Raw genomic sequence first — 20,526 nt, forward strand, 5'->3', positions numbered from 1 at the left:
GCTAATCATCAAGCATGCGCCAGAGGCATGATTAAATGTCACACAGCTCCTTGGTTTTGGCCCTCTCACTGTGAATAAACCCTTCTCACCCACAGGCCTGGAGTCTGGCCCGAGCAGCAGAGCCACAGCTCCCCCTACAGCTCGCAATATCTCACACAAAAACAATCAGGTCAGTGTGCAAACATTATTTTTCTTTCCATCGCATGCTGAGCCATTATGCACATTAGTTTAAAATTGTTTAACCATGTGTTTGGAAAGAAGATATGGATTTTTTTTTCACCTAAACATATGAACATGTTCTAGTTATTATGTTGTAGTTGGATATGTTGCTTGTTTCTCTCATAATGGGACATTCATCAAAACAAAGTAGCCTTTAAATAACAATCTTTGAAATAATTGAGTGATAGCAATGGGGAAAAAGATAAGAAGCCAAGACTGCCATGTGGTTTATTGGTCTTTAAATGATAAGGACATCTTTATCAAACTCAGCTATTTGACATCTGCGTTGTGGTGAAAATAATATATGCATCTCCTTGTAAACTGTACTCAAAAACAAAGTTTCCAAACAAACCTACCCATGGCTGTAGCTATACTGTGAAGTATTCAAATCTTACTTTTCATTAAACTAGCAAATTATTTGTTATTATCTTCCCTTACAACACATTGGCTTTGTGACAATTGATTTAAGTTTAAGTTGTTTAAATGTCATGTTTTTATACATTAATTGTGTATTTATTCTAGAGGCTAGGTGGAACAAAAAGCAAATTGTTCTCATGTATTGTTGGACAATTAGAAAATACATCTTTTGGGGAGAGGATGGGGGGGGGGGGGGGGGTAGGTGCAGACTGCCATATACATGATATTAAGGTATGAAGCACCTTTTACATGTGTGACACTGAAAGAAGAAAATGGAAACACAATAAGGTTTGTCAATTTATTCTGAGCTTATAAAAACGCTACATTTAAAAAAACAGCCTGAATTTCCGAGCACCGAAAGGTACCCAACAGACATGGGCCAACATTGTGTCATTACAATTGCATAGAGGGAATAAGAAACAAACAAATAAAAAAAGACAAAAAGGTACATATACGTCATGTCAAACAGTCAGCCATATTTGACTTAAATGTTGCTAGACATAATTCTTAGGTCATTTATTTCAGTTAGTTAAGCATTTATCTTGTTTTTTGCAATACCGTTATTTCCCGTTTTCTTTATCTTCCCTTAGATTTATGTTATGCACCAATTAACCAAAGCAAAGTCTTTGTAATTGTTGTGCCATTTTTATTAATCAAATGTGGATAAAGAATCAAACCATTCAGCTGTCTTTTTCAACAACCGTAAATACAAGTCTGAACCAATAATTTGCTAATATTTCCCCTTTTAAAATAACGGGAGGGTTGTCAACACTTTAAACAGGCAACACAGGATCAGACAGTCCATCTTCCGCGACTTCTTCCGCGACGCTCAATTTCTTTAATGTCGGCCTTGAGTTGACTTGCTTCAGGTCGCTCTTCTGGCTTCTCACACAGCATTGGCTTTATTATAAAGCACTAAAGAAAAGTAAAGAAAAAAAAAAAGAACAGTTAGTAAGATCTGTGTTGCATCAAGCAGAAGTGGAAGAAGTACTCAGATGTTTTACTTAATTCATATTAGCACTTCTTTAGTGTTAACATACTTGGTCTTGCATTCAAAATAAACTCAAGTGTAAAGTACAAAAGTATTGGTATCACGATGTACTTTAAGTACAAGAAGTAAAAGTACTTGTAATGCAGAATGACCCATTTAAGAATAATATTGATTAAATTATTGTACAATAATTGTTAACCTTGGTAAAAGTAGAGTTTATTTGAATTAATTTAATTTATTTGAAACTTAATATGTTGGGTTGCTTGACCTGTAGTGAGAAATTTAAGCTGCTAGTAACTAAAGCCGTGATTTGAAAGTAGGAATAAAAAGTACAATATTTGCATCCAAATTGTAGAGGAGCAAAATTATAAATTAGCATAAAATTAAGTTCAATACAAGCTCCTCCAAAATGTACTTTTGTATAGTACTTGAGTAAAAGTACTTGGTTACCTTCCAACAACGGGAATAAGAAATGTTGTGAAATAGCAGTATTACCGCACTCATACATATGGAAATCATAAAGTTTCATATTTTAAATGCGGATTGGAAATTGAATTTTTGGTGCAATAAACCAGGCAGATAGCATTTTTTGTGCTGTATGGCAATCATGGGAAAATGGCCTAAAGTGGTAGAAAAAAGTATAGCAACTATTTTAAAGTGAGGGCTCTCGATTGAAAGGCTAATTCAATAGATTCGGTTCAACGGGTTATAATCTTTTTTTGGGGGGCGTTGAGAGTCTGAGTGTTCCATTTTTCTTAAACTTTAAGATCGATTTATTATAAGAGATTGAACTTTCAAAATAAAACATACAATCTCACAGCCTTGCCAAGACTAATGTCCTACGCATCAACACAGCCAAAATGCTTGAAAAATGTTAAAGCTTAAACATGTCCCTAGTTACACACAAGGGTTATGAGCATGTTAACATAATAGTGAATGATCCAGATTGCAAGAACCTTTACAAAATGACATACCTCTTTGGGGAAATTGCATTGAAATTCTTTGGGAAATTTCTGTTCTCTGATGTTGGGCCAAACCTGTGTAGTGAAAGGACTTGTTACTGTATTGACAGAACTGAAAATCTGCTCCATCATGCTCTGATGAACTGAAATTGTTTAAGACTTCTGACAAAAAAATGTCTGGCAGCATAAAAAATAACAAGTTATTACCAATGTATTTTGAATCGTAGCTGAAAAACTCACCTTGTTCCTTTCATGAACAGTGGATAATTTCCAAAGGAGTTCAAAGTATATCAACCCCAAAGGAAAAATATCAACTTTTCGGTCATAAGTCTTTTGCTGTTTCTGTTTTAAAACAAGAACACAATATGGTCAAAAAGAGGTAGCTATACAGTATATATCTTAAGTTTATGTTTAAAATCCCAATTTATATACTGAACACCACAACTTGTAATCTTCAAGTCAATGCATGAATCTAATCCAATGGTTATTGAAAACAGTCTGATACTTTTGAGATATCAAAGTGTCAGATTAAAACATTAGAAATGTGCGAGAAAGAAATCTGAAATGAGTGAAATGAGTGATAGGGATTTTTATTTGTTAAGTAACCACATCATCAAATTCTGCAAGGTTGAATCAACCTAGTCAGACTAAAGACAACATTTTTTTCTCAGCATATTTTTCTTCAATGGTCCTTAAAAACTGGCTTCAACCCACATTTTAAAATCGGTCAAATCTTCTCAGGTCTCCCTTTGACATTTGTCAGTACAGAACATCTCACCTGCTCAGGAGCCATGTATGCTGGGGTTCCTGTGTACATCTCTCTCTCCCTCAGGCTCTCAGCATCGTTTTCAACCGTGACCAGACCAAAGTCTCCGATCGTCACTTTTTCATCTTTCCCAAGCATGATGTTGGCAGGCTAACCACGGGAAATAAACAAACAAACAAACAAACGTCTATGTTGTGTCTCAATATGCATACTTTTGTAGTTACACTTGCTATTTTGAATTCATGAATGTGTTAAAACTGAGAAGTACGTAAAAATGCAGTGCACTACGAGGACCAGGATGGGGCAATTGTACGGTCAACCTCAACAACACAGCATATTACAAATAAAAGTTATACATGTGGGCTTATTACACTATCTTATAAATGCACCTCGACACAGTGACAGTTGTTAATTCCTCTGAGGGCACAGCACCCGCTTGCAGTTTTTACATTATACGACATAGCAGTTCACTAAGGTAAGTATCTTAATTGAGACTAAGCAGTAGATTCATGATCGACGTGTTGTTATCTCACCTTCAGGTCCCTGTGGATGAGCATCTTAGAGTGAATGTATTCAACTCCTCTAACTATTTGCTGAACAATAGTTAGACCCTCTTTTCTTCTCTTGGAGTCTTGCAGAGATTTCTCCTCATTCTTCTTGTCTATCCACTCTCTGAGTGTGTATTCACACAACTCCATCTGGATATATAGGTACTTTATCGATGAATCATTGATAGAACACCTGAAGAAGAAAGAAAAGACAAATTAAGAAGTGCATACCTCGACTAAGCATCTTTATTGGATATCGGAATGTCGCTTACTGTGTAGAGCTGGCACTCTCATCCAGACTCTCGCATCGGTATCCTGAATCCTCCAACCAACAGGTGTAGTATCGCACAATGTTACAGTGATTTAGATCTGATAACGTCTTCACCTCTTGTAGAGCATTTTCAATGCTTATGGGAAGAAAATATCATCTTTAAATATTATATTGCACTGGGAAAAGTCTGATAAAAAACCTGGAACGCAATGATAATATTTGACTTACTCTTTATAGTGTACAATCTTTATTGCATAATTCTTCTCAGTCAGTTTTTCTAATGCCTTAAAAACACGACCAAAGGATCCTTCGCCGAGGGACTCTATGCAGTCAAACTCTGATGTAAACCTATTGAAAGGAAAAAAAGTATTTTCTCATTGCATGTTGATTGTTTAAAACAGCCAAACCAAACTATGCTTTAATGTTTTAATTTTCCACACCTTGACATTTCTGATTTGGTTGATGTCTTCTCAGTGGGACAGTCTCCTGTGTTCACTTCTTGACTCCCTGATTTAGAACTTAGATCATAGAAAAAACTCAAAGACTCATTAATCATTCAAATGATTTAAATGTCCAACAGGCTCAATATACATCAGTGCTACTATGCCAGTCATTTCGGAAACTTTTTGTGATCCTAACAAGATATAAATAAAATGAAAAGCACCAATATTACAATTTTGTGAAACCATATGTACTGCAGTTTTTAAGGTGATTTACCTTGTTTTGGGCTTCACAACAGGATTTTGTTCCTTTAAAAAATAGGAAATATAGATGTTGATGCCTGTCAAATTAAAGCAGCATTTACATAGACCTATCAAATTGTTTAACATCTTGCTAGTGTAGATAGAAAGTACATTTATTGATCTTTTTTTTCACCCGAGACATACATTTGGTGTTCCGTTTTGGGGGATTATTTCCACCAATAACAGACCAGAGGAGAATTAAAATATTGACTCTCCCTTCCAGTACCATAGAGATTAGGGATGAGAAAATGACAGACCTCATCCTTGGTAGAACTTGATGAATTGGTGAAGTCAGTCATTAGCACAATTTTTAATTTTGCATCACAGGTCTCCCTTGGAGAATACAAACAGAGACATTAATAACGTCAAGTGTTCTGGCAAATTAATTTAAAATGATACAGTATAATTAGTCAGTGACTTGCAGTGCGGTTGGTGGTCTGGCTGGAGCAACGATAACGGACCCAGAGTTGATCTAAAAAGCAAATAGATAAATATTTCACTTTTGCATCTTATCGTCTGTCACTATTTCAGCCAATCACTCATTTTTTGGTCCCTAAACAAGACTTTTGTTAAGGAAATGAATCATGTAGTCTCTTAGTTCTAATTTGTCTCAATAAAAGTTGTCATGCTGGCCTCATCGTTGCAGTGACTCTGATGTTTTTTCACAATTGTGAAACATATGTCTGATGTTCCTGTGTACATAAGCATTTGACAGACAGTAGGGAGCTACTCTGACCACTGTCTGGCAATTATCATATGGATGTTAAAGGTTGTATTTTACATGTCTTATGTCGCTGCTCTTTGTTCCGACTTCATAAAATGAAATGAGATGGTTGTAATTTATTAAAAAGGGAAGCCCATGTTAGAAGTGCATGCGTAGATTATATTTTGTGCAAAAGCAATTCCTGTTTCGTTCGCTACCTTTTAACTTGAATCCCAGTTTCTTATTGAGGCCCAATGTCAGCTGAGGAGCATATTATTTGGCCTCTTCGACACTATTACCAGAATAACTCAAATGTATACAAAGAAATGTTGATATTTTATTAATAGTTGTATTTTGTCAGAGCCACCTAGATCCTTTGAATATCATAATCCAATTTATATTATTAATGAAATAGACTTATGTATTTTCAAAGTGCTTTAATTGACTGCGGAGAAATAGTGTGCATGTCTATTACTTACCTCTGTAGTTTCACTGCAAAATATCTCATATTTTTCCAAGTTGGCTGCTTCCTCCTTAGCTTCCGTTGTTGGCTTCCCAGTAACAGCTGGATGCTCCTTATCACCAACCACAAAGCTAGAGCATCTATGTTACACAAATAGTATTTTATGCATTTTATGATTTGGACTTAACCACAAATGATGTTTGGGTGCTGTGTGGAGACTTACTGGGGAACATCATGTGGTTCCTGTGTGGTTGACAGCCCAGCTTTAATATTCCCCCTGTTCTTCGGAGCATTAACATTTAGCACACCTAAAAGGTTGACTTTAGTGGTATTTTTCTGAGGAACTTTTGCAGTAGGATTGTTTGCAGCTTTTTCTGTCTGGAAGTTAGGAAGAAAACAATAATAAATACAAAAAGCTTCGTTTCGCAAAAAGTATTAACCAAGTACGCACAGCCAGACAATAAATGATACACAGAAGAACACAAATAGATAACGCACAAAACAAAATAGCCACAATCTCAGGTAAAGTCAAGCTCTTCATCAGAAAAAAATAAAGGTTTGAAAGCAACTAATTAAATATATGTTCATGTGAGAATTATCTAATGCGCAGACCATTTAAAAAAATGTATTTATTTTAAGAAGCATCGTACCACTGGTTTTAGATTCTCCTTCTCGTTCAAACAGCTCAGGGCACTTTTAGCTGCATTCCACTTGGCTTGCTTTGGGTTATTTCCCACACCTATGGGAAAGTATTTACCATTGACAACAGCCCTCTTTGAGAACCTAATGAAGAGTCGTAAAAAATATTGTTATAACCAAGATGACTTGTGACGGCAAAAATACACTATTAATTAGCAATGTATGTAGTATACAGTATATATATATATATATATATATATATATAAATGGTTTTATTCAATGCTTGTGCTATGTCTGCATCTTAGATTATTTCATTTTAAATGTTCTATTTGGTTGATAAGATAAATAGATTCAGATCTTAACACATTAAATGATTAAAAAAAGTAGTAGTGATCCTTTCATTATTTTTTATCAACATATTCTATAAATTGTGTCTTTTTTGGTTGTCCGTACTTCTCTCAGGAAACCGCATCGAGGGGAGGATGGAGTGGGCCATGTACCGTAAAATATTGGCTGATAAATTCCTTCCCTCAGCCAGGACACTGAAAATGGGACATGGATAGGTCTTCCAGCACGACAATGACCCAAAACATACAGACAAGGCAACTAAGGAGTGGCTAAAGAAGAAGCCCATTAAGGTGATGGAGGGGCCTAACCAGTCTCCGGACCTTCATCCCATAAAGGATCTGTGGAGGGAGCTGACGCTTCCAGGTGCCAAGCATCAGCCTCCAAACCTTAAGGATTTTGAGAGAATCTGCAGGACCAAAATCCCTCCTGAGATGTGTGCAAACTTGTTGACCAACTACAAGAAACATCTAACCTCTGTGCTGTCCAACAAGGCTTTCTCAACCAAGTACTAAAGCATATTTTGGAAGGGGATCAAATACCTATTTTCCCAAAATTAAACTCATATCAATTGACATCTTTATTTCCGCATGTACTTATTATAGTCTGGATATAATTTGAGTCTTTTAATGTCACTTGCTATGCCGATACCTCTGTGATAAAACCTCTTACATGTGACAGTACATCCTAAAACATTCACATACAGGGCCAGACTGGGACAATAAATCAGGCCGGGAATTAAACACCCAGCCAGGCCACTACCATTTTTTGGGTGGCATTTTGCTGGTTGTATTGCCAATATTTACAGTGTTGCTGCCCATAGTAGCCCTATAGATTAAATCTCACTGACATCATAACATGTCCTCCTGTGGACTGTTGGCCCTGTACCTGCCAGCTCCTCTCTGCTGGTTCTACTACCCAAATAGAAACATATGGACATAGGTTGCTATTTAAAAAAGTGTGCTATTGTAGTTGGTAACCTATCAATGACTAAATGTTTTCAGTGGGGGTAGACCTCTAATCCTGTAGGGGGGTCCGGAGGAATGGTCCCAGAGAAGATTTTAAATGCATCAATCTGGTGCACTTTGAGGGCAAATTAAAGAGATTAGAAACACCCGTATGAAACAGAACTGTGTACATTTAAATAATCATAAAATATAAAAGAATATGGCCATGACCAATAACATACCATATCCAATAGTAAAACATTGAAACTGATTTATTTTATAGTTTTTGGTCAATTAAGTGAACCAAAAAATATTGAGTGTCTGGGCTCCTGAATCCGCCTCTCCTGTCTCCCTCATCTCCCCCTACTCCTCTGTGACGCAGCAGTAAAGACTAGTTTTAGCTCTCAAGTTTTTAAAGTTTATCTTTTCTTATTTCACCTAGTTAAAATGTTTTCTTTTTACTCATGCATATTTAACTAATCACTCCCCTTACAAACTGTAATTTAGTTTTACTGTCCTACATTGGAATGATCTCATACCTGTTTTAATATATTCTGGGTTTTTTAAATAACTTTAATAATATTATAAAGGTGTGCATCGGAAATATGTGTTTACATAAATTGTGTCCAAACCGTTTGAGAGCCACTGAGATCACTCAGACTAAAGTGAACTATCTAAACCGCCGGTTCCCAAACTTTTTTTGCGGCGCATCCCCTCCTACGTCCCAACCGGGTTGATCCACCCACCAAAAAAAACGCCAAAAAAAAGAAAAGAAAAACGCAACAAAGCTTTGTTTTATCGCCGTATAAATAACTTTGTCATGAGACGTTCCACTTGACAGTTTCCCTGATTTCAGCCAGTTAGTTATATTTGAAGAATGAATGAAACGAGTTGGCGAGCATATATCTTAGGCTACAGTGAAACATAGAAGACAGCGGCTGTCTTCTTCTACGTTTCTATCTAAACTAATAAATTATAGTTTTTCGATTTTAAATAAAAGGGATTACAAAGGAAATGTTATTGTTCCTGTTTTTTATTGTAGCCTATGGAAAAAAATCCCACTTAAACAACACTAATATTTTTACACCAGACCACCATTACATGTTTCAGCTCGCGCCACCAGGGGGGTGGCAGCTTGCGCACGCACCACACTTGGGGAATCTCTGATTTAAACCTTAAGAGAGTCCTTTACCTCACTGAGATGTAGTTATCAGCCTCTCAGTCAGGCCACGTCATGTAAACAGCCAGTCACCCTGTGTGAGGCAGGCCCATATTTGCACAGCGTTGCGTTTACAATGAACTTTAAAAAAAAAAAATGTTATCCTCAAGCCAGCAGGCCACTTACAGGCCAGGCCACCAGGAAACCTCCCGGTGCTCCCGATGGCCAGTCCGCGCCTGTTCACCTAAGTAACTCTAAATTAATCTGATTGGAAACACTGTGCGCACTTATTGACATTTCTCAGTATGAAAGGTGCAGGTAAAGACAGGCATCAGAACAGCGGATTCAAACGTGTACATGTACAACGAACGTGAAAGTTCCGCAGCTAAATCGAGAGTAAACACTTTAAATGTAAACATGTTAATACAAACACTTTGAAGTTGGTTTGGCAGGTGCATGTCGGGTACATTCTAGAACTTTCCATAACAGAAGCTTCGAGTAGCTTCGAGAGCTTTCGAAGAAGCAAGCAAGCGAAATAGTTTGAGTTATGGTCACCTTTCATTGGGCTCAGGTCCCTCAGAGCACATGTCCTCATATGTTAACTCCCAGCGTGCTTTACGTGCATATGTCTCTAGTTGTGCTATGTAGTTTCTCTTTTTTCCCATCTTTAAACCCTGGGTGCGTAAGACAATGACCGATGCACGAGCTAGTCTTCACCCAGACTGTTACTGCAGATATTTAAAATCCCCCCCCCTTTCAGCCAAACCTCGTCATTGGTCGAAACCGTGGATTGCGCATCTTCTTCTGCTTCTTTTGTGGTTTTTAGAGGCGGTTGGCAACCAAACGTTGCATTACCGCCCACTACTGGATAAATAATAAACTGCCTTTTCCAAAAACACTAATATAACTAACGGATAAAACCTCTCTCGGCAGCCCCTGCACCTACTCTCCACTAACTCCAGCAATGTTCAGAAAGTTTATCAACAACTATTTCGATTATTTCGACTTTCTTTCTGCCTCAGCAGCACTGTTGATCACCAAGACCAGAAACGCCAGAATGTATAGTCTTGTCCTTACATGTAGAGATAAAGATTTAAGAAAAATGTTGAGAGGTCTGTTAATTTTTTCTGGAGCTATATTTCTATACACAACGATGACTTTTGTGCGTTGACAGCATCTTCAAATGAGATCTGTGTACCATTCACTATTATGCTGTCATATTAAGAAAATGCTGGAGCTCCACTGCACAGTATTCCCAACATATGCACTTGGAAACCGAGATTGACATCTTCCAGAAACACTTGTATCTGTTCTGCTTGATATCATTCAGTACAGACAGAAGCAGTTCTGTTTTGATTTCTCTGTATAGCAGCGTCTCTACAACCCTTCTTTGGAAAAGGCGTTTAAAGAATACATTAAAACCATTTAACTTTAAAAAAAAAAAAAAGTTTAAAAAAGACAATGTCAATTGTATGATGAATCTTTATAGAAGAATGTTATTGCCCAGCTCAACAAAAACAGGCACAAAAAAATCATGTCCTATCCCACCCACTTTCTCCACCCAGAATTCGAGCTCCTACCTTCTGGTAGAAGATTCAGGGTTCCCAAGAGCAGGCTGAACCGCTTTAAGAGGTCATTCCTGCCTATGTTCATTACGCTTCTCAACACTTAACGTAATATACATTTAAATGTTGGCCATGAGGGTTGTGCAATAGGTCGCCATTGGTGTGTCTGTGTATTGTGCAAATGGTGTATGAGTGATAATATGTTTATGTCTTTTAATGTTACCCATGTCTGTATACGTACATGTATGTGGAACTGCAGGAGCCCAGAAAACATTTCATTACGGGTACAATAAAGTATATGTTATCGTATCGTAACAAAAAGCATATTTATTTACACAATAACATAAAACCTCTAATACCAGGTATCAGTCATGCATGCATGTATGGATTTGTGAAAATGTGCAACAGAGAGCAGCTGTGTCCAAAAGAACAGTGACACTCCACTGTGCAGTGATGTGGCTCATCTGGATGATGATCTGGATCACCTGAAAACAAAGAGCCAGCAAGCAGAGAACACAGGCAGACAACATTGTATACTTTCTTTTATTTTTTATTCATCTATATTGTTGTTGATATTGTTAAATAATTTACCTAATCATGAATAGATAAAGCTGTTGCCTTTGGCTGGCCGCTTTAGGTTTAAAAAATATTTAATCTATAATATTTGTGACAGATATTTATTGTGTGAAACCTTTAGCTGCCTAATAACTTGCTTTGTCCTTATCATTTTTCTATTTCAATTTTAAATGTTTGCCTATGTATTTCAAAAGTCTCTATATATCTACGACAGTATAGTGTGTGTACATTTCAGATGCATGACCATTCTTACCCAGATAACCATTTTATTATTTTGAAACTTTACATAAGCAGTACAAAACAAAGGCTGTAAAACATATGTTTGACTAACTCCGACATTTAATAAAATGTAAACTGTAGACATAGAAAACAACCAGCACCTGAGTACTTAAAACATTTAAAAATGTCAATACGTGAGAATTACTTTCTAAAATCATGATAAAATTGGATTTCACATTTAACTGTAAAACCCACAATATTAGGTTACTCTTATTTTTAAGGGGGCCCATTATGCTTTGGGGGGTTTTCCCTTTCCTGCAGCATTATACTGTATAAGTTGATCTGCATGTATATGGTCTGAAGGAGTTTCTATCCCACACACTCCCCCCCTGCCTGAAACGCCTTGAGTAGACTCCTTTGTTTACTTCCGTAACATAGTGTCATCATAATTTAACGTCTTGCACTCCAATACATGTTATGTGATAGGCTAAGGGGCGAGACATCTCAAAACTGTTGACCAATCACAGCAGAGCTGGCCAGCTAACCAATCAGAGCAGAGTGGGCTCTAGTTTTAGACAGAGGGTGAAAAGAGGTGCTGCAGCACAGACAATTTGAGAAAAATAAAGACTTTTTTGAACATTCAAGCATGTAAACATGTCACAATAAAGGCACAAAATACAAACATAAACCTGCACATGAGCATAATAAGGCCCCTTTTTTTAGTTAAAGTTCAGATAAAGCTCAATAGAAGTGCAGTCAATCCATTCACCATTTGCCCACATATATTTATAACAAATCAAGTCATTTTATCCCATGACAGACATCCAACAGAGAGATCTCCAGATGATTAGTATGTTGCCCTTTCCTTATGCAAATGTTGTGTCTGAGCCCATTTTTTCAGTTCTGCCTTTAGTTCACATGCTTCAGGACGGTCTTCTGGCTTCTCACGCAGCATTAACCTGATGATTTTGTTCTGCAGAAGAAAATTCTAATGAGATCTTTGAACTAATAATTGAATGATGTCTACATTATTGTTGAAGCACCACTTCACAGTATTTGTGAAATCAATAATGATATTTTCTAAAAACAGTTATCTGTTACAATCAGACAGTGGCCGTTCTATTTTAACTCCTAATGAGTGGTGGAGGAACTAGAAACACAGTGCAGACAAATGGCTGCTGTGACTGTGGAACTATAATGAGTTATACCGTTTATTCTTTATTACTTATGCCTTAATAAAAAGGCAGGATTTAGCTGTTAAAGTAGTTTGACATAGAAAAAAGTCATCAATCCTACGCCAAGTATTAAAGTTAAAAGTCTAATGAGAAGTAAACACTCAAGTTAAATAGTGCCTCAGATTTAATAAGAACATGCTCATTTACCTCTTCGGCAAAAGTCACTGAAAACTGTTCGGGGAGCTTCAGACTTCTGGCATCATTCCAAACCTGTTATTCATAAAGTGATAAAAAGATAAAGAACAAAGTACAAATCAATAAAAGAAAAAATCAAACAAGACATTAGAAGATAAATGATAACGTTCCATCCGCCATCTATAGTACACTGCTTTGGGTACAATCAACTACTGGCATTTAGTATTTTTTACATACTGTAATGTACATTATCCAACACAACATGGTGAAATTGTTGTGGCAAGTTATTGAGCAAATTAGAAAAATGTAACACACAACACGCACATTTAGGAAAGACTCACCACTACTCTTTCGTGGCCAGTAGAGAGTTTCCAAAGGAGTTCAAAGTATATCAACCCCAGAGCAAATATGTCCACTTTTCGGTCATAGTTCTTCCCCGTTATCTGTGATAGGAGTTGCAAATAGTAAAGACAGATGAAGCTGGGATTTAGGAAATTTGGGAGCATCGTTAACAGTGTTAGGCATACAGGTAGCCTGCTTTAGCCAATGAGAAGAACACATTTGTTAAGACAATAATGAAGAAGAATTATCATCATAAAGAGCATCTCACTTGCTCAGGAGCCATGTAAGTGTATGTTCCTCTCTGTCTTGTTCTCTCCATTAAAGCAATGTCATCATCATCATCATCATCATCTTTGGTGACCAGACCAAAGTCCCCGATCTTCACCACTCCATCCACTCCAAACAGGATGTTGTCAGGCTTACCGTTATTGACAGAAACAAATCATTAAAACCTAGCCCACACAAAAGGCATTCACATATTATAAGAGGTTTAAGGTTAAACCAGAATTACATTTAAGCATTGCTTGCTTGTATTGATCAATTATTGGCCTATTGATTGTGTAGTAGATTTCAATGCACAAAGACAATAACCCTATGTACCATTGTTCTTATAAGGCATTTTTTCCTTTTATTATTATCACTCTGTTAAATGTCATGTATGTTCTACAGTTTCATAATATGATCATCTAATTAAAACAATTGAAGCGTACTCAATCCTATTCAATAATTGTATTATCTGAGCTTTCATGAAGCACATAAAACACCCCAAACACCTAAAGTTACATACAGTATACTGAGTCTATATCAACATTTCGCTCAGGGAGACACGGCAGAGTCTCTCACCTTTAGGTCTCTGTGGATGTGCCCCTTGCAGTGAATATATTCGACTCCATTGACTATTTGCTGAGCAATGGTTTGACTTTCTTGTCTTCTCTTTGTGTCTGGCTGAGACTGAGTGTTCTTCTCATTAATCCACTTTTTAAGTGTTTTTGTTTGGCATAACTCCATCTCAATATAGAGGTACTTTGCTGATGGATCATCTATAGACCTCAGAAAAGAGAGAAAGAGGACAAACGTGACAACCTTAATCAAATCAAATCAAAGCTGTAAGGCTGAATTTCACCCAAAAACTTTTGTCTCAGTGGGCTTTACATATATATATATATAAAACATGATAGAACGTGAAATACAAATACAATAGGAACGTTTTCACACACTCTTAACATTTTGAACACTATCTGCCTCCTTAATAAAAACAGGAAGTTGGTTTCAGAGAAAGACTGACTCCTGAAAGCCCTGACTCCTGATCTAGTTTTCTGGACTCTGGGATTACTCTCCTTCTTAGGAGATTAGTCACTTCTTCTTTGTATGTTTAAATCTCAACCTGTTCTTTGCAGCTCTGAACTGTGCACATACAGCGGTTAAGGCTCAGCCATCTCCAAGTTGAGAGCCATGTGCAGGTAATCGTGACCCAGCCCCGAATCAAAGATATGCTCTGCATGCTGTCTATAGCCTGATTAAGGTTAGCGAATGGGACTTACTGGGAAGAGCTGAAACTGCCAGCTGAGCTTCCAACTGTAATATGACCTTGGTATCTTGAATCCTCCATCCAAAATGTGTAGTATCTGACAATGTTAGAGTGGAGAAGGTCTGACAATGTCCCCACCTCTCGAAGAGCTTTCCTGATCCAAAAGGAAACAACAATTGAATCCATTTTCAAAGTATTTGCATACATGCTGCATAATGGAAAGTTGTTCTACTGCATACGTACTCGTCACTGCGGACAATCTTTACAGCAAAACACTTGTTCAGCAGTTTGTGTCTTGCTGCGTAAACACAACCGTAGGCTCCTCTTCCAAGACAATCAATGATATCAAATTCTGAAGTAAACCTGTTGAGATAAACACTTTTGTTTAGGCAAAAAGGTTCTTGATTGTACAGCAATTGTTGGGAGAGATATTTAAGAGGGTTCTTTTCAAACCTTGAATGGGTGGGTGTCTCATTTTCAGTATTTCCCATGTTCTTGTCTTTGACAGCATGCTTAGAGGATAACATAATAACATACAGTCAATTTTTTAACCCCTTCTCTCATTGTTGTATACTTTTCAACAATAACCCTAATATTCTGTTGCCCTCTCCACTTATAGAGTAAGCAGAGTGGGTTTTCTTTTAGCTTTCAAAGTTTTCACAGATTCTAACAGAGGTTAATGCCAGAGGTCTGTCTTTGGCTCTGTTGCTGCTTGTACCTAAGTGGTAGAAGTACCAGACTGTAGGAATACTCTGTTACAAGTAAAAATCCTGTATTCAAAATGTTACTCAAGTAAAAGTACAAAAGTATTAGCATCAAAATATACTTAAAGTACAAAAAGTAAAAGGACTGATTATGCAGATTGGCCCATTTCCTGATAATAAGTATTATATGTTTTGATTAAAACTATTGATGCATTGAAGTGTTATCAAAGCTGGTGAAGGTGCAGCTAGTTTTAATGACTTAGTATACTACAGGGTAGCTTGTGAATTTACGCCAGGTGTAACTATAGTCTGATTTAAGTGTTGTTTCTATTTCATATTATTAATCCAGATCTGTACAGTAACTAAAGGTATTCAATAAATGTGATTGAGTAAAAGTACACTTTCACATCTGGGTTGTAGTGGGGTAGAAGTAGCAAGCCTACTTCTTCAATTTATTCTTATTTGTGCATCAACATTCGTTTTGTAATGTACAGAGTTGGGTGTACCGCATTACAAAAGTAATGGAATTACAGTAATGTATTACTTTTAGATTTAACGCAGTAATATAACGCATTACTTCTGAAATTTGGGTAATATAATACCCGTTACAATTCTCATTAACGCAGTTACAACATGTTTTAACATTCCGACACCAGAGAAATAATTGTGCAGGTAGAATAGTAACTCGGTAAGCCTGTTTACTATTGGTTAAGAGGGCTGAAGAAACAGATTCGCAATGGAGAGCTACAGGCTTGCAGAAAAGAAAAGAAAAACACATGAGTGCGTGCAGGCCAAAGCAACAGAAGGTAGCTTTCTCTCTCGATCTGCTGCTTGAACGCAGAGAAATAAGGAGACTCAGTGTTGAAGAAATGCAGCCTCTGTCCTCTGTGGAATCGCAGGCTTTTAGAAAGCTTGTCAGCTAAATCCCCGTTAACACACCAATGACAAGGTGAGCTAACGTTGCCATAGAGACTCGTTCATATACAGCAGGTTACAGGGCCGTGCAGAGGCTCCACTAACATGTTGTTGATAACACACAGAGACGTAATGTTACCGGTATCAAATATTATTCAGCCCAGTTAAATGGAGCATACGTTTAATTTCAGCATACTGCCATTGATAGCTTTAATTAATGAGCTGCAATAAACTACATTTTAGCATTTAAAGCCATATTTTCACGGTTATTTTTGGTGAAAGTAACTCAAAGTAACGCAAAAGTAGTGTAACGCATTACATTTCAGAGACAGTAATAATGTAATGTAACTTATTACTTTAAAAAGAAGGTAATAAGTCATATGTACTGTATTACATTTTGGAAGTAACTTGCCCATCACTGGTAATGTATGGCTGTTTTACATGTTATGTCTGTCTTGAAAATATCTAATAAAATCTTATTCAAAAAGATTGTGATATAAAGTACATACCTGATCCTTGGACGAGTTTGATGAATCGGTGAATAATCCAGAGCCACTTGTACCCGAGGACATGCTTTGTGACGATGTAATAGACTCTCTAGAGGAACAAAATGAGAGGCATTGGCACAGGTTTCCAGCGTTAAGCTATATAATCTGTTTCAACACTAGGATAAATAAGTGCCTTACAGTGAATTTGACAACCTGGTGGGTGTACCATTGTCAGGCTCTAAGGGAATCTTCACAAAAAACAGATAATAGTTAGAATGTAGCATGTTCCAAATAAAAGAATGTACCTCTTGTAGCCCTTTTAAACATAATGTTTGTTATTTAATGTCACCACGGTCAGATGCTGAGAAAACAGACCTGAGCTTGGGATGGGTTTGGTGAATCCTCGAATGTTATTGAATTACTTTTGCTCGTTGACGTTCTTTGTGATGAAGCCTCATGGGAATCCCTAGGGAATAAAATGAGAGACATGAGTAAAGCCTCCTTGGTATTTAACTCCATATTCAGCTTTCATACCAATGGCAATAATGCAAAATTCTCACAGGGGATCAGCGAAATGCCCCTTGCAGCAATAATTAAATGTTTTGAATGTAGCCGCCAACTCAAAAAAACTGAGGTTGGATGGCACGCTTAGCATTACATAGAAATTGCATGGAAGATTGAGACAGTCAGCACTTTGCCACTCCCAGGTGTGAATTCAGAGTAAGGGCTTTACACTGGAGTTGATGGTGTTGACAACACAGGCGGTGCACCACCTTCAGACACTGTTGATCTGACAGACATCTAAAATGAAAGAAAAGGTGTTTGACATTACATTAGACTATATCAGAAGAAAGGGAGCTATTACCTGAAATAAAAGCAATACAATAAAATCCATCAAACTGAAAAAATGAAATGCCTTGCTTGTATGTTTTATGTAAAGGGCTGACTTATACAGTATATGGTCTCTGAGAGCATTAAGCTGCTTTCACATGACTAGCGGGAAAAAGGCTCTGCATTGCTGTTATGGAAAGGGCCGCCCAACTAGGAGCAACCTTTGGCATCACCCACCACCCGTATATTGTTGTGAGCACCATGCTCAAAGTTAAAATTATTTCAACTATAACCTCATTTACTGCTAACCTTGTGACACACAACTAACCAAATGACAGCCGTATGTATAACTGCAAGCTTACCTATGGGAAACCGTAGAAAATAACTAACTGTTTTCACTGTAAAAATCTGTGCACAACTTTACAGTGAGCAAAGAGAAAAACTTGTGTATCATTTGAATGCATCTTGAGTAAAAATTAAACCACTAGCATTAGCTGCCAGTTAAGTAAATACACCTTGCTATCAACATTGTATTAAACAATTTTATAATATAATATAATATATTATAAAATTGTACCTTTTGAACTTCAATTGAGTACTTTTGAGGATTTGAAAAAGTACAAAAATGTAAAATACCTTGCTGTCCCAGTCTGACTGCTCTTGAAGAGCAAACCAGGCATGACGGGCTGCATTTTGTTTGGCTTCCTTGGCATTCTTTCCTTTAGCCACAGGATACTCCTTGTTGTCAATGATTAATCTGTAGAAAAATCTGTGTTGTTTTGCAAAAAGGAGGAGTTTAGATCATTTCAATGTTGTTTAGAACAGTCAAAAAATTGACTGCTAATTAATCAATTACGAGTTAGCATAGAGTGATTATAGTGTATATTCAGGTTACAGAGATTCAGTTCATACTCACTGAGGCTCATGAGCTGGTCCCCATCTTCTGTCTTCAATGAATGTATGGCAGCGGTTTTTTTTCTGACAGTAGTGGTTAACTAATCCAATGAAATTATTCTGTTCAGAGCTGTTGTCCTGAGAGTTAACACTCAGGCTTCTTGTCTGATTACTGTATTAAACAAGAGACATTTAACACAGATTAAGACATGAAAATAAAACATTGCCCTGGCTTTGTGATTTACTTACCAGATATCAGAATCATTTTGATTGAGTTCCTTCTCTTGTTGAGCTGATGTAGGGTTGTAATTCTCAACTGCAGTCTTGAAAATAAAAATGAAGTACAACTTAAAGATACAGTAGTTCACACACAGGACTGTGCCCTGCTATGTCCCAGCCAGCAGCACAAGTTTAGGCCTAACCCTAACCCTTAAGAAAAGAGGACAAACAAATTCTTACTGTCCCAACTGAAGGCTGACGTGCGGCCTCCTCCAAGTCTCTCAGGGCATTTTTAGCAGCATTATTCTTGGCTTCCTTCTTTGTCTTCCCTACACCCTCAGGATAGACCTTATCATTCAGGACTACCCTCTGGGTGAATCTGTAAAGCAGTTGTCATATTATTTTATTCAGGCAGACTTGAAAGGATGTTGGAGTGCATTTAATCTGTTGATTCTGATCCATTTTGTAAATTGTGAGTAATAGTTTAAGCCTAACTTACTTTACTCCTTTACCTCCCATTAAAAAATATGTGCTAGTGCTAGTGCAAATGAACTCAATTGATATGACATTGAACTACTATCAGGAGGAAAATAACTTCAGGGACATATCAAATATACATATATAAAAACATATTATGTATACTGTATATATCCGTACATATTGTTCATGTAGAGGTTGATTAGTTTGCACTTTGGACATGGTAAAATCCACAAACCCTTAAGAAGCTCAGTAGAGACAAATAATGTGCATTTTTTCTTGTAATTATATATTAATGACAAGTTAATTTCTAATTTAGGCCATTTGGTATGATATAGGTATGAGGAAGTAATCACTCTGAAATGACCGATCCCTGAAATGACCGATCCCTGTGAAAGTGAGAAGTGTGAGCTATCATGAACAGGCGTGCCTACATTTACTGTATTATGTATTATGTTGATGGTATCTTCCCACTGTAGACCAACCAAAAGGTAGTCTAATATTTCTTTAGGTAGTTTATTTATTAACATTGTGTAACATAGCTGTTTTATGTGAGAAGTCCAATAACCTTGATATTGAACCACTCCCACTACCGTTCCGGCAGAATAATAAAGCTTAACAGGCTTAAGCATAACTCATGGGTAACAGCAATGTTATTAAACTCACGTTTTAATGTGGTCTGGGCCAAAAGAGCCAAGGTCTTCATATTTAAGTAGGCCTAAACTTTTTTTTTTCTGTGCGTACTCGTTCAGTCTCGCAACATCACTTCCACTTTCCATCTTTAATTACGTCAAAAATTCGATCCTAAATTACATTAAACGATAAGATCAAAGTACCCAGCTGACAATAGTTCTTTGATTTTCCATTTCGGTTTAGTTTTTGCTGAGGTCCCGCGTATCCTTGCTGTTTAGATTCAGCTGACTTAAGTTTCGATTTCCGCTTATTACAGTAAACGTCATTCACGCAACTTTACGTGGCTTGAAAAAACTGATACATGAATCCAGACAAACAACAAAAGCTACATTTTATATTTTAAATAGTGTTTCTGGCTCCTGATTTAGACGTTTTGGATTTAATCGTTTGTCTATTATGTTTAGATATTCGATTTCATTATATCTAATTGCATTTATTTTACCTGACATCTGCTTCATTAAATACTTTACTCTCAAATCAGTCATTGACTTATTGAATGTCACTGTTTAATAAATATACCAAACACCCGAAA

The 20,526-nt window shown here is 36.9% G+C and overlaps 2 protein-coding genes across 2 annotated transcripts; both read right to left on the minus strand.

The window, feature by feature from the left end:
• Positions 1 to 920: 920 nt before the first annotated feature.
• Positions 921 to 9,932, minus strand: LOC134858650 (interferon-induced, double-stranded RNA-activated protein kinase-like). Its single transcript, XM_063874643.1, has 15 exons — positions 9,729 to 9,932; positions 6,734 to 6,866; positions 6,307 to 6,461; positions 6,100 to 6,223; positions 5,340 to 5,389; positions 5,175 to 5,250; positions 4,892 to 4,923; positions 4,615 to 4,692; positions 4,403 to 4,522; positions 4,176 to 4,310; positions 3,889 to 4,096; positions 3,368 to 3,505; positions 2,830 to 2,931; positions 2,602 to 2,664; positions 921 to 1,551 (listed from the first exon to the last, which is right to left on the minus strand). Exons 1-15 carry the CDS (start codon positions 9,836 to 9,838, stop codon positions 1,429 to 1,431), a joined length of 1,647 nt encoding a protein of 548 aa, XP_063730713.1. The 5' UTR covers positions 9,839 to 9,932; the 3' UTR covers positions 921 to 1,428.
• Positions 9,933 to 11,045: 1,113 nt separating this feature from the next.
• LOC134858649 (interferon-induced, double-stranded RNA-activated protein kinase-like) lies at positions 11,046 to 20,228 on the minus strand. The gene is made up of 17 exons (XM_063874642.1): positions 19,968 to 20,228; positions 19,065 to 19,203; positions 18,855 to 18,928; positions 18,628 to 18,777; positions 18,348 to 18,480; positions 17,614 to 17,681; positions 17,256 to 17,346; positions 17,079 to 17,128; positions 16,902 to 16,989; positions 15,227 to 15,285; positions 15,017 to 15,136; positions 14,787 to 14,927; positions 14,089 to 14,293; positions 13,514 to 13,663; positions 13,245 to 13,346; positions 12,916 to 12,978; positions 11,046 to 12,506 (listed from the first exon to the last, which is right to left on the minus strand). Exons 1-17 carry the CDS (start codon positions 20,078 to 20,080, stop codon positions 12,381 to 12,383), a joined length of 1,872 nt encoding a protein of 623 aa, XP_063730712.1. The 5' UTR covers positions 20,081 to 20,228; the 3' UTR covers positions 11,046 to 12,380.
• Between the last annotated feature and the right edge of the window lie 298 nt (positions 20,229 to 20,526).

Source organism: Eleginops maclovinus, chromosome 22, assembly GCF_036324505.1.
Source record: "Eleginops maclovinus isolate JMC-PN-2008 ecotype Puerto Natales chromosome 22, JC_Emac_rtc_rv5, whole genome shotgun sequence".
NCBI classification, from domain to species: Eukaryota; Metazoa; Chordata; class Actinopteri; order Perciformes; family Eleginopidae; genus Eleginops; species Eleginops maclovinus.